The sequence below is a fragment of the Perna viridis genome, chromosome 5, assembly GCF_037379345.1.
Source record: "Perna viridis isolate PV_CMFRI_1.1 ecotype Kerala chromosome 5, ASM3737934v1, whole genome shotgun sequence".
In the NCBI taxonomy this organism is placed as follows: Eukaryota; Metazoa; Mollusca; class Bivalvia; order Mytilida; family Mytilidae; genus Perna; species Perna viridis.
The window spans coordinates 32,956,844-32,970,774 of NC_142449.1; the positions used below are offsets into that span (position 1 = coordinate 32,956,844).

General features: G+C 32.4%; 1 protein-coding gene and 1 long non-coding RNA gene across 7 annotated transcripts in view; one reads left to right on the plus strand and one right to left on the minus strand.

The window, feature by feature from the left end:
• Positions 1-13,931, minus strand: part of LOC148617138 (U6 snRNA phosphodiesterase 1-like) — a 16,796-nt gene continuing 2,865 nt past the window's right edge. The window contains exons 4-8 of one of the 4 annotated variants that reach the window (XM_088584479.1): positions 13,497-13,550; positions 13,136-13,241; positions 12,738-12,821; positions 10,817-10,960; positions 1-620 (exon numbers count right to left, since the gene is read on the minus strand). In XM_088584479.1, coding sequence (XP_088440605.1) covers positions 10,847-10,960; positions 12,738-12,821; positions 13,136-13,241; positions 13,497-13,550 — 358 coding nt within the window. In that variant the 3' untranslated portion in view covers positions 1-620; positions 10,817-10,846. Of the gene's footprint in view, positions 621-8,682; positions 8,934-10,816; positions 10,961-12,737; positions 12,822-13,135; positions 13,242-13,496; positions 13,551-13,931 lie in introns of those variants that run through there. The other 3 variants (XM_088584477.1, XM_088584478.1, XM_088584480.1) reach the window with 3 other exon arrangements.
• LOC148617139 (uncharacterized) overlaps positions 6,104-13,931 on the plus strand; it is a 26,593-nt gene continuing 18,765 nt past the window's right edge. For 2 of the 3 annotated variants that reach the window (XR_015922430.1, XR_015922432.1), the window contains exon 1: positions 6,390-6,600. This is a non-coding gene — a long non-coding RNA (uncharacterized LOC148617139). Of the gene's footprint in view, positions 6,147-6,389; positions 6,601-13,931 lie in introns of those variants that run through there. The other variant, XR_015922431.1, reaches the window with a different exon arrangement.

Genomic DNA, 13,931 nt, shown 5'->3' on the forward strand with positions numbered 1-13,931 from the left:
CGATACCATTCATTCATTCATTCTTTAATTCCTCAAAATAGAGATTACATGAATTACAATTACATAATTACAAATTAATTAAGACACAAATAGGAAATATTAAATAATAATAATAATAATAATAATAATAATGAATTGTATTACTAATTCATATCTATATACAAGTAAAGTGAGCAAGATATGTTCGTGTACTGGTCACCAGTACACGAACTTTCCATCTTTGCCTGTACCTTGATTTTCGTAATGTCACAAAAAGTAATAGTACGTTATTGCAAAAATCTTCAATTTGATTCACATTACATGTATTCACCAGGCGTGTTTCTACTTTCAATAATAGATACAGGAAAGTACATGTATATATTATGATTCATTATACATTTAAATTTTCATCTAGAATACAACATCTTGGATTCCAGGCTGGTTTTTTACTTGTTTCAGTTTCGATAATTAAACACACCTTTAAAAGTTCATGCTGCGTGTGTCAATGATTAACTTTCTTTCAACTGTCATATGTGCTTATACATGTTAAACCATATAAATCCTGTGTATCCAACGGTAAAAAGCAGGTGCCGCTCGGCGACTCCGTCCGTCTCACTTAGGCGTTTCTTACATGGTGTAATCTATAACTCAAAAATTATTTCACCAGTATTATTCAAACTTTGCACTTTGCAACATTTTAGCATGTCGATAAATTTTTCAGCAGTATACGCTATGATCATTTGTACATTACTCAAGGTAATATGTAACCTGCTATGTGCCCTGACAAATATATGAAATAGACGCAGGTCATACATGTATGTTCTGATTACGGGTGTCGTCAAATTGGTAACATAGCAGATAAATTGCTGAATTCTAGGAACCCGAATCCAATGGCGGATCCAAAAGGGGGATGCAGGGGATTGTCACCCCTTTTTTATTGGACAATTTGTCATTTTCATGCGTAAAATTGACAAAAATGGCAAGTGATGTCCTAGAACACCTTTTTTCAATTGAACCTCGGCTGGCACTCCTCCTTTTCAAAGTGCCCGGCCCTGTCATATCCCATATTTCACATCCCTTATATTGACGCATTTTGTCAAGAATGAAAAAAAAATATAAATTTGTTTTTGAAGTTAAGTATTGATGATGTTAACGTACGTCATAGAAACTGAAGTGTTTGCATTCTGACCCAGTTAAGGTATATGCAATTGAATATGAGACATTAATTAAAATAGTCACCACTTGGTCAGTTAAAATAAGAAAATGTATGAAAATTAATTCAACTACAAAAAAATAAAGATATTTAAAAAAAATCACATTATGCTATCATACTACTGAATTTACGATTTTTTTGACGTTTGGCATAAACATGTTTTCAGATTATTCAGGGTTTGCTTGACATGTTTTCGGATTATCCAAAGTTTGGTTTAGACTTGTTTTCATATTATTCTGGGTTTTGTTTAGACAGGTTTCCAGATTATTCAGAGTTTGGTTAAGACATGTTTTCGGATTATTCAGGGTTTGGTTTAGACAGGTTTTCGGATTAGACAGAATTTGGTTTAGACATGTTTTCGGATTATTCAGGGTTTGGTTTAGACATGTTTTCGGATTATTCAGGTTTCATTGAACATTGTATTATGGACACAACACAGTAAACATGTTTTTGGGGTAAATGCCAATAAAAGAATGTCCACAGAAGCAACTTACAAAAGTATTTGTATGTCAAATTTAACTTTAATGTATAAATAAGGATCACATAATTTTGACTAAATTGTATACAACTAAATCAGAAAATTACTTTTTCTGATTTAAATTACTTTTAATGACCCAGAGGGAGATTCAGGTGGGGGGGGAGGGCGTGCGCCCACCCTAAAATTTGCAAAGCATGGGTTGTCAGGGGTAGATTTAGGCGATTTTAGGTAGAAATGTAATTTCTTGCAAATTTTACCACTAAAGATATCTACATTGCACCCACTCTAGGGGAATATTAAAAAAAAAATAACCTAAAAAAATGTTTTCGTCTCGCTCCGCTCGCCGAAATTTTAATTGTGCACTCCCTAATCTAAAATCCTGGATCCACCTTGTAATCTTATCAGCTAGTAGTTTTGTAAATTTTGTTCTATCATTTCTTGCTACATCCTGATGAACAGGAACCACAAAATATAGGTCACTGACTGTCCCATTTTCCTATATAATTTTTTATTTTTAACTTTACATGCTTCGATTTATAAAACCCCAAAAAGTATAAATTACGGGCCTGTCACAATTACTAATGAGTTATGTCAATAAGGACAACCAAACAGGCATCAAACATATTTTTATGTTAAATTATTATGAGAACTTAAAACGGGGTTAATAATTTCATAAACATCTTTTCTTCCCCAAATATTTAAAAATGGCGTTTTTAATTAACTGTTTTTATGTAATGACATTCGATTATACCTTCCATGACAATGAACAGTAATGCAATTCGGGGGCGGATCCTGAGGGGTTCCTCAGAAAAAAAGGGGGTGCCTTGACATTATTTCCCATTTTTTATCAATATTACTCATTTTCCCAGGAGCCTGAATCGCTCACTTGGTTGAATTTTGATTTTCAAAGGTAATAAATTGTACAAGAAGTTCAACAATTGAAAGCTTCTTTTTTTTCTATCATAGTTTTCATCTATGAAAGTTCGTATTTTAGAAAAAAAATTACCATCATACGAACAGTCCCGTTCTAAGTAAAAACTATCGTACTGGATCTGCAAAATTACCACCAAACCTCTTTCAAAATTTTTACCTTCTATACTCATAACTGTCAAAGAGGGTCTGCAGTCCTACCACAACACTTGTTACTCCCGTAGTGGTATTAATTCAAATTGAATGTGGATCCTGAAAAATTCGAAAGATCTTTTGGAGACAATCAGTTCAAGACTATTATCTGAATATAATAGCATTAAAACTTATGATTTTTCAACACTGTATACTCTATTCTCCATACTCAGTTAAAATTCCGACTTAAAAACATTATACATCGTTGTTTTTCCAAAAAAGATGGTACACCTAGATACAAATATATATTTCTTGGTAGAGATTCCTCATACTTCGTAAGAAATAATTCCAAATCATCTTTCAAGTATAGATGAAGATATTTACAAAATGCTGGAATTTTTACTCGACAACATATTTGTCCAGTGTGGTGGACGTGTTTTTCAACAAACGATCAGCATTCAAATGGGAACAAATTGTGCTCCTTTACTTGCTGACCTATTCCTTCACTCTTAGGCTGACTTTACAGCTGATATGAACCGAAAGAAAGAATATTGTTTGGCTATATCCTTTAATCTCAGTTTCCGCTATATAGATGACGTATTATCTTTAAACAATCATAATTTCGGGGATTTGAATCATCGCATTTACCCCAAAGAACTTGAGATAAAGGATACTACAGACACTGTGAAGTCAGGATTATATCTTGACCTACACTTAGAAATCGATGGTAAAGGAAAACTATTGACCAAACTTTACGACAAACCTGATGACTTTTCATTCAGAATTGACAACTTTCCTTTCATCTGTGGCAACATCCCTTCAGCACCTGCGTATGGAGTGTTCATACCACAACTCATACGTTATGCCAGAGCTTGCCGAAACTACGCAGACTTTTTGTATCGCACTAGAACTCTAACAAATAGGCTTCTGGAATAGGGTTATGTTGCTACAAGATTGGTCATCACTACAGAAGTTTTATGGTCGTCATCATGAACTTGTTGATCGTTACGGTATATCCATCAGCACCATGAAAACTGATTTATTCAAAGGGTCATAGTTTCCCTTTCCTCGTTTGTCTACCCCAGACTTTATTTATGAGCAACTCGGCGGGTGTTTCTAGAAAAGCAGAGGACGGATACCCTACCGGTGCAACTGGTCCATGCTCCCAGTTTTTAGTGGAGTCCGCGTTGCTCATTTGCCTTTGTTGCTTTGTATGTATGATTACTTTATGTTCTTAGTATGTATGCCTATTTTCCATGCCTGGTCTTTGTCCCTGGATTACATCCTTTTGATTACCGCTATACCCTTGGTTACTCTTTCAAGATACTGACTGAAAAAAAATGTCATTTTTCCCCTTTCAAGGGCAATAACCCTTACAAGGAGTCGTCTGACAACTTTTATCCCTGAAGACTTTTGTAGTACTAATAATAAGGGTTATTTCAGCTATTGAAAAAAATAGGTTTTGGAGATATATGCGAAAAACTACTATCTGACCCCAATGCTCTATTTTTAGTAACAGCAGCCATGTTTTTCAACAAATCAAAAATCAACACAAAGGAACATTCATAACAAGTTTGGTTTCAATTGGTTCAGGAGTGTCAGAGGAGAAGATTTTTGAATGAAATAACATTAAAAATAGCAAAGATCGTTGAAAAAGGGCAATATCTTCAACATGACTAAACAGATTAAAATGAAAATTTAACCACAAATAGATCTCACCATGCTGAACACTTTTAACCCATCAGAATTTAGCTAAAACTAACGATTTTGGAGATATAAGCGAAAAACTACTGTCTGACCCCCAATGTTCTATCTTTAGTAACAGCAGCCATGTTTTTCGACAAATCAAAAATCCCCACATCAGTTCTATGCAGGATACCCCAAGGAACATTCAGACCAAGTTTGGTTTCAACTGGTCAAGTAGTGTCAAAGGAGAAGATTTCTGAAAGAAATAACATTAAAAATAGCAAAAATCGTTGAAAAAGGGCAATAACTCCAACATGGCTGAATGGATTCAACCCAAAATTTGACCACAGATAGATCTCATCGTGCTAAAAACTTTAACCCTATCAGAATATAGCTAAACCTAACGGTTTTGGAGATATATGCAATAAACTACTGTCTGACCCCTATGTTCTATTTTTAGTAACAGCGATTCGACGTATCAAAAATCTCTACATCAGTTCTATGCTGGGTACCCCAAGAAACATTAATCTAATTGGTCAAGTAGTTTCAGAGGAGAAGAGTTGTATAATTGTTAATGACGACAGATGCCAAGTGATGGCAATAGCTCACCTGGCCTTTTACAAGGTGAGCTAATAAAAAGGGAGTACCAACCCCAATTTTCATTATTTTACCACATAACTTTTCTTGTAAAAGCATACTTTTAATAAACATAGAGCATACATCAATACATGATCACAATATAATGCTTTTGTATTGCTATAAGACTAAAGAATATCTCAAACTGATATTTATGGCTTGTTTCAACAACTTGAAACTGTTTCTTTCAATAATAAAGAAATACAAAAGCGGAAAAAACTCAATTTATCCCTTAACTTGACACACCTGTACAAATATGATTATAGAAAAATATTATTCTGATAAGGAATTTTGAAGATACTTTAAATGGATCATGAAAAAAATATTTTCATTCAATATCTACATCGTACTTTATAACGAGATTTCCAAATAATTTTTTTTACTCCAGCTGCTGCTGAAAAAAAAACTAATTATTTAATTAACTAAATATAAATCCAAGGCCCTTCTTGAGAAGAAAATAGTCTGATTGTAACGACCATACTTGTCCACATACATTCATATTTTTAGAACTCAATGATAGAAGAAAGATAACTGTGAAATGATGAGTCAGTTCTCATTACCACTTCCTGGTCTAATGACCATCTTTTTAGGTTACAGACCACCAATTCAACCAATGAGCATTTGGAACGTACGCAGAAAGTCCTACACAGAAATTACCCCTGTTCTTCTTAGTGCTGTGAAAAAAGTTGTCATCTTATTTAAAAATTTTAAACAGTTTCTGAAAGGAAAAACATTTCTGTACATTTTATAGGTGCATTTTGCTTCTTGTGATGTGAAGCCTAATCTCCATAATGGTTTCTAAATATACCCCTATCTTGTGAAAACACTGGGATTTCCCATGCTATTTATAGACCCTTCACTTCCGGTGACCAGTACTGCAAGTCTGCTAACCCCACATGCCATTCTGAGGATTGTGAGCTGACATATGTAGAATCATGCTGATATATAGTCCTCTGCAGGTTAAAGTTAAGGTAAAGTCCAGAGAAGCCATTGAATATTGTGAAATAAGCATAGAAGCCTATGGGAAGTGGAATTAGTGGTTTCTAGCCTTAATGTAGTACCAAAAACACACTGAACCTAGATCTTTGCATTGTAAGTGCACAATCTGTGTGTATGTTGATCAAAAGAAGTCAAAATGAAGCTGAGTATCATATTTGTAATCAGGGACAGTTCTAGATTTGATACAATCCTAAATTTTGAAGAAATAATATAAATAAAGGGTACACTTTAGCATCTTTCATATTTTTTTCTTTATGAGATTCTGAAGAAATTCAGTCTCGTATTAACAGAGATCTACAATTAAATTACAGGTCTATGGTTTGAATATATAAAAAAGTAAACTAAATCTTTAGAATTTTGAAGTATCCACATATGATTAAGGCCACTACGAGAGAAAGTGGTATTGCAACTAGCTTACTATCCAATCTTTACTGCAGACAGCATCTTTGTAAGTTGAATTGGCATCTCGTTAGTGGAGCAGGATGGAAAATCAAGTTAAATACCTTTCTTTGTATGGATTCTTATGAAATTTGGAAATCCAGTACAAGTAAGTCCTTATATTTTGTTCAGATGTTAAGAGGAAACATTTCACCCTACAAATTATACATGTATCATATTAATAGCTGTACCATATCACAATTTCAATTATTATTACCCACCACATGATGTGGTAAGATATTATGTGATAACTCTTTTAAAGTTGCGTGTCTGTCTGTCTGTCTGTCCATCCCCTAACAGTTTCCAGATGATAACTCTAGAAGATATTAAGGAATCTTTTTTAAACTTTGTATAGTTATTGAGAATCATAAAGTTCAAATAAAGTTTGAATTACAGTTCAATTTTTATTTAGTTATTGAGAATCATAAAGTTCCAATAAAGTTTGAATTACAGTTCAATTTTTACATAAAAAGCTATGGCCATTTCAAAGTGTTATTTACTCCTAAATTTTTTTTGCAACATGGTGAGGTATCATTTAATATCCCATTAGATGGGTTGATCTAAAAACAGGACAAAAAAAAACAGGATGAGCATTTTTTGATACATTTTTTACTATAACTTTAGTTTCAATCAGTGGAATTCAAAAAATTAAAAGTGTTCCGTAATACGTATATTTTTCATGCGGGTTCCGTCGTTGATTCATTTTTTCGTAATATCTTGAATAGTTCCGGCATATCAAAACTCACATGTTATGTGTATTTTATACTTTGATATACTTCTAAGTAGCTCATGGCACCAAAGTTATTTTATCCTCTCCGGAGGTTGGTTCATCAATAAAGCTTAAAGAATTATCAAAACTTCTTCTCTGTGTGACAGAACAAAAATGATTTCTAAAGAAGAATTAAAGTACGTTTAATTGATTTACAGTTTTTTTAGAAAAAGTAAAAAAATAAATCTTGACAGGACAAACTTTTTTTGACGAAATTTTTCTGACAAGAAAATGGTGATAAAAAGGGGGACATGTTGATTTTTTGTTATATAGAAAAACATTGTATGGTACTAATTTGTTTAAATATATAGGTCAAATGTTGCACTTTACTTTTCTGAAAAATGGTTTATTAAGGAGGTAGCCCTAGGGTAAGGGACACAACTCTTACAAATTGTTGGAACGTTTGTATTCAGCATTTGAAATCAATCTCATGTAAGCATCGAAGTAACATGGATTGATTTTACTCTGTTTCAAATGAAAGCTTGATAGGCTATGGTGAAACTGAATATGATACAAACATATTACTGATTTCAAGAGTAATGTCCTTTACACTCTAGGTCTACCTTCTTAAATAAAGGTGTGTTTATACCTGTCAAAGAACTTATGGTGGTCTCCGAAGGTACATTATTTACTGCTTTGAATTTAGGTTATACATTAGTGCATTAGTTGCATTTTCCTTTATATGTTTTTTTTTTCAAGTCCATTGCCAAAGCTACTACAAACGTTTTTATTTTCATGGATTCTGTCGAGCAAACATATTAGGGGGTATCAATTTTCGTGGCTTCAAAATAATTATTAACTTTTATAGTGGTAAAAATCAACTTAGCAAGTACTTTTTTCTCATTTTTCTTTCCAGTGCAAAAACAGCAAAAATTATTTAGTAAATTGACAGGCTTTCTTGACTTGTTTGTAAAAGTTGCAGTTTGCTGAAATTGCCAAAAAATTTTTTTTTCAAAAATCGCTGTTCACAATCCATAACACCTTCCAATCACAATTCAATACTTAATATCTTTTATCAATCTGTTCATGGTCATTTCTCTCACTTGACAATGTAACAGGGGTAAAAATGCTCATTTGTTAGCACATGAAAGTACTGGTAGTTCTTAATAGTATTAAAATTCTCTTAAATACATATTTAATAATGATTTTTCAAAATAAAATTAAGCATTGATATTTATGGCCCATTTCAACCACAGATACTTGGGGTCAGATTTTTTTTTTTTGAAATTAAAAAAAAAAAAAAGGAATCATGCCTTGGGTTTAAAGTTTTCTGATATATGGGAGTTGACTGGTATATAGAACGAAGTGTTTTTCAACAAACTAATCAATAGTACAGGGCTCACCTTACTTGGAAATAACAATTATATTAGGGTTACATTTTGGAAGCAGGTCTATCCAATGCCTAAAGAATGAAATATCAGCTGAGGTCCAATCAAAGGGTATTGAGTATTTAATCAAAATGCAGTTCCAAATTTGTACATTTCCCAATTGTGCATACTTAATTATGATTGAAACTTTAATTTGTAGCTATGAGAATCTATAATATAATTTTTCAATATTTGATCATTAATGACATTTTCACTTGGTACAAGTCTTTTCTTGTTACATTGTACAAAAGTTCTATGGACACAAACCAAACTCCAATTAGCTCTTCTTTATTTCTTCGGTGAAATCTAAAAATATCAAAGAATAAATATGAACAATTTAGGAAATTAATTTGTAACCAAGGAAACCAAGAATTGAGCAAAAATCAATGAAATACACTCAAAGGACATAGGCTAGATAGGGAAGAAAACATACACAACACAGAACAAAAGCAAATGAGCAACCTGGACTCCACCAAGACCAGATGCACCAGTAGAGTACATATCCTCTGTTTTAGTAGAGACACCTGCCGTTAAAAATAGCAAAAATATGCTCTTTTGCTATCTTTTTCGTATCACAATTTTTGTCTTGTTGACATTTTTCAAACATATTTATAATATTAATATATATTTTGTTCAAATAACAACAACAAAAACATCTAGATTGACAGGTATAGTCTTCAAATGCAAGAAAACTGTATCAGCAACAAAGTGAGTAAATCATAATATTTTGTTTACCCGATTTTTTCTTAAACATGTCAGAACTCTTTTAGTTGTCATTAGCAGGGTACTTTAAATCATGTGAACATTTTTAAGTAAGGTTCTGTTTAAAAACTAGGCAGGGGTGATTCATCTTGTCTCAAGATAATCAATGAAACTATAAACGACTCATTTCCTTGGATCTGCTATATATCGTGAATTTTTTTTGACTAGTTAATGTGTAATAAGTCTGATGGGAAATTTTACCGTACTTATCTGTAGTAGAAATTCTAAGTGTTAATATCTCCATTGAGTAACTTTCATTTATACTTTTATTTTTTAATACTGTTTCTGTGAGGCCTACTAGAGGATTTCAAATAAAAAAAATATTTGGAATTAACAAAGGTTTGAATAACTAATAATAAGTTTCTGCCTGGTTTTAAGGCAGAGCTGTACTTTTATAGGTAGATCATACATATTATTCTTTCAAATTTATATTCAAATATATGCATTTTCAATGAAAAAAAATGTTTATTTTTAAATTCATTTCAAATGAATTTTTGACACAAACTATGTAAAATAAAATTAAAAACATACATGTATATTCTAGCATACATTGTAGCTTCATCAATCATACTTCAGCAATTATTCTTTAGTAACCAACATCTGATGGGTCAAGAACTTCCCAGTCAGATGAAGGCCAAGACAATCACAATGATAGTTTTAACATTACAATCTGCCATTGTACATAATAGAGAAGTGGGACATATACAATGTACCGTAAAAGTACTTAAATTCTTGAATACCAATTTTCGTGAATTAGGGAAGAAACAAAAGTTTGTGGATTCTTGAATTTGTGGTTTGAAGTTTTCGGTATACAAATCAATGGAAATCTTCCTTTCATTGGGAACCAAATTTCGTGGTTTTGCCTACCCACGAAAACCATGACAATTGGTACCCTGTGAACTACAGTACTTAGGTTTTAATTTCCCAACAGATGCAATAAATAACTGTGATTTAGCAAATAATACAACTGTGCTCTTTTTTTTTAATGTTAAAAATGTCGGCAAATAACAGCCAGGCACTCCCCCCTTTTCAAAATCTCTAGATCGCCCCCTAAAAGAAGATTATGAAATAGCAATAAAACGAAAATGAATATAGTAAATATGTCAAAGATACAACAACCCCAACATGATGAAAAATGTCAGCTCAGGGCAACCCATGGGTCTTCAATGAACGAAGAGGAAACCCTCTTATTACAGGGCAGGCTGCAGCTGGCTCCAAAATAACATTATACACAGGTACAGAAAAATAGTTGCCCCTATATACTGCAGCACCATAAAAGTAAACTGAAAGTGAAACAGAAAAATACATACAGAGGCCAGAAATTTCTTACTTAGAACAGGTGCAAAAAAAAAGTGGCAGAGTTAAAGTACCATAGCATGATCAAAACCCTCCCTTCACAAATCTGGCCATTGTGGAAAGATTCATACCTGATCAACTTTTTTAATCCTTTGAAACTGTCATGTGTCTTCTACGTTGAATTGGAACTGCTTATTTCCTGTCTTACACACAAAATGCTTAACAAACAAGTACCTTATTTCTGGATTTTCTTCACATGCAGTCTTCCAAATTTCCTTTAAAAGAAAATGCTTGTTTTACTCTATGAAAAATCTTATTATTTAATATCATTCATACAGTATCAAAAATTGAAATACCATAAACAAACTTACAGCAATTCTCTGCCATTTCAAATGAAATTCAAAGTTAAATGTAAAATGTGTCAGTCCAATTATCTGCCTTGAGAGTAAGATAAAATTCCTTCATACATATGAGGCAATAACTACCTTTTAAATTTTAATCAAAATCCCTACAGCACTTTAGTAGTTGTTCTCATACGTTTTAAACATGTAAAACTCTTAAGTTATCTTCTTTTTCAGGTGTCTAATGGTAATTGTATTCCTTCATACACATCTACATATGATGCTCAACTGTTTAAACTCCATCAAAATCTCTTGATTGATTTAGGGGGAGTTATTATAAACCTACAAAGTTTTAAAATGTAACCCTCAAAGTGAATTTGGAGTGAACAGACAGACAGACTGGATGATTCCTATGTACCCAAAACTTTGCTTGAGGGGGGAGGGGGGTATAAAGTTTGCAAAAGCACTTAAATTTAGCAAAACCTTATTGTATTATGTACCAGCTAAAAAGCTAATTTATAGACAGACAGACAGACAAGAAGATTCCTAAATACCACAAAAATTTTGCTTGCTATGTAAATACAGAATGTTTTAAAGTTAGCAATGGCTGTATTTTTCAAACAATGGAATGACATTTTAAAATGATATGGAAAATTTTTGTAGCTGTACGGTGTCTAAGTAATCCACCATATTTATGTTCTTCAGAACATGTCTTCTTTAATTTCACCATATATAGAGTTTTGGTTAGTAAAATCTTGGTTAATTTAACTTATTTTTTTTTACTTAAACTTGCATTCTTTTTAATTTGATTTATATGTCATTGAGAAAGTGTTGTTAACACAACGACACATTGTTGAATAATAATCACAACTCATTCGATACAGTTAATAAGTATTTTAACAAAAGAGTGTGTCACAAGTGTGAAAACCAATTGTCAACTATTTTACTATACTTAATCATTGAGAAGATTGTTTGGCACAAGTTCTCCAGCGTAGAGGGTCTCAAGTACAGATTCTTTTTGTTCTCATCCATAATGATCACAATGAGGCTATGGATTATACACAAATTGGACACAGATTTTCACTCTTTCTAAAAGAATTCCTACTTCAAAATGCATTTACCTCACAAATTCAAAATTGTTACAATGAAAAGAATTATACTTGATCCTTGATAATTTTAAAATCTGAACTAAAACAAGATGTTGCATGCTACCTCGTGCTAAGAATACCCTAACTCAACAATGTCTGTCAAATGAAGAAGGTAGACATAGGGTAAGGGACACAACTCACAACAACAAATCATTAGAACGTTTGTATTCATCATTTTACATCAATCCCATGTAAGCATCAAAGTAACTTGGTCTGATTTCATTCTGTTTCAAATGAAAGCTTGGTATGCTTTGGTGAAATTGAATTTGATACAAACATATCACTGATTTCACATGTTAAGTCCCTTACCCTAGGTCTACTCCTTAAGTCATACAGTAAACTAGAAGAAGTCAAGTGAGGAACCTGAAAAGGGAAGTTACAGTAGAAGTCAATGTGCAAAAGCAATTTACCAAATATCTAAGCATTCCCTTCAACATAAACTGAGAATCTCTTACAGAAAGTGTAACAGACAGACAGACAGACAAAGTGATTGCAAAACAGCCTCACAATAATGAGTTAGAGTATACATAGTCTAAACTTTGATGCAATACAAAAGAACCAACCTGAAGTTCTTCCATTTTTCTGTCAGTAATTTTAGGGGTAATATCACCAAGACACCATGCTATACTAATATGGAATGATGGATCCTGAAAATAGAAAGCATAAGTATCTTTTAAAAACTTGACAAATATTTTACTAGAGTAAGTTGTTATCAGATTCCAATTTTGGTTGAGAAACAAATAGACAGACATGTGCAAGGTATTCAAAACAGAAGGTTGTGGACTGTTTAACAATAATATGAAAAATTCAATTAACAATACATTGATGACCAATTTATTATATTTCAGACAGACAGACAGACAGCCAGACCGACAGACAGTCAAGTTTTAACCAGACTGAGTGATATAACTCATCTTTAAATTACACACGATCAGCTAAGCATATTTTCAATAATACTTACCTTATAATAAGTTTGCAGTTTGAATTCTTTGTAACACTGGTCAACAACACTAACATATTTCTTCAGATCTTCTGAAGGGGAGATAACTTCAATGGCTAAAAAGGATCTAAAAGAAATAATAGTTCGCATTTACATTTTACAAAAACTCAATCATCGTCTTTACAGACCACAAAGTCACGAACCAGAAGGTCACATTGTGTTCTTTATGCATATGAACCATCACATTATTTTGATGGTAGACAAGTGAAACTCATTATCTACACATATAAACTCCATATAAAATTAGTATGTGAAGAGACAGTAAGACTAAAAATTTAATATTGGTTAAACTGAGTAAAAAATGAAAACTTTATTTTCATACCTAGTTTTTTCATCATTCACATAAAATCTCAGCTTGGTCAATTCACATGGAAAACTGTAAAGAAGAAAGTATTTGTGGTATTAGACTAAAACAGTGGAGATATAGAGAGTAGAGTTACGGTGTCTCCATCCAACACTGATGTTACCTGCTTCTAAATATGTCTGTGCTTTACTTCCTCTGTCTAAATATCAAGATATACAATGCATTTTTAAATGATTTCTCGGATCAAAGAGATGAAGCCTAATGGAAGGTCTCAACAACAAGAGCCATGTTTCTCAACTGTGTAGAGAAAAAGTCATAGAGAAGTATTTATATGAAAATTATTACAGCTCTATTTTTATTTTGGTGGAGACAGGATGGAGTTACAGTGGAGAAAATAGTTACTCTATTACAGAGAAGTAAAAATTTAGGTTGACAGAAGTGTAAATTGTTACA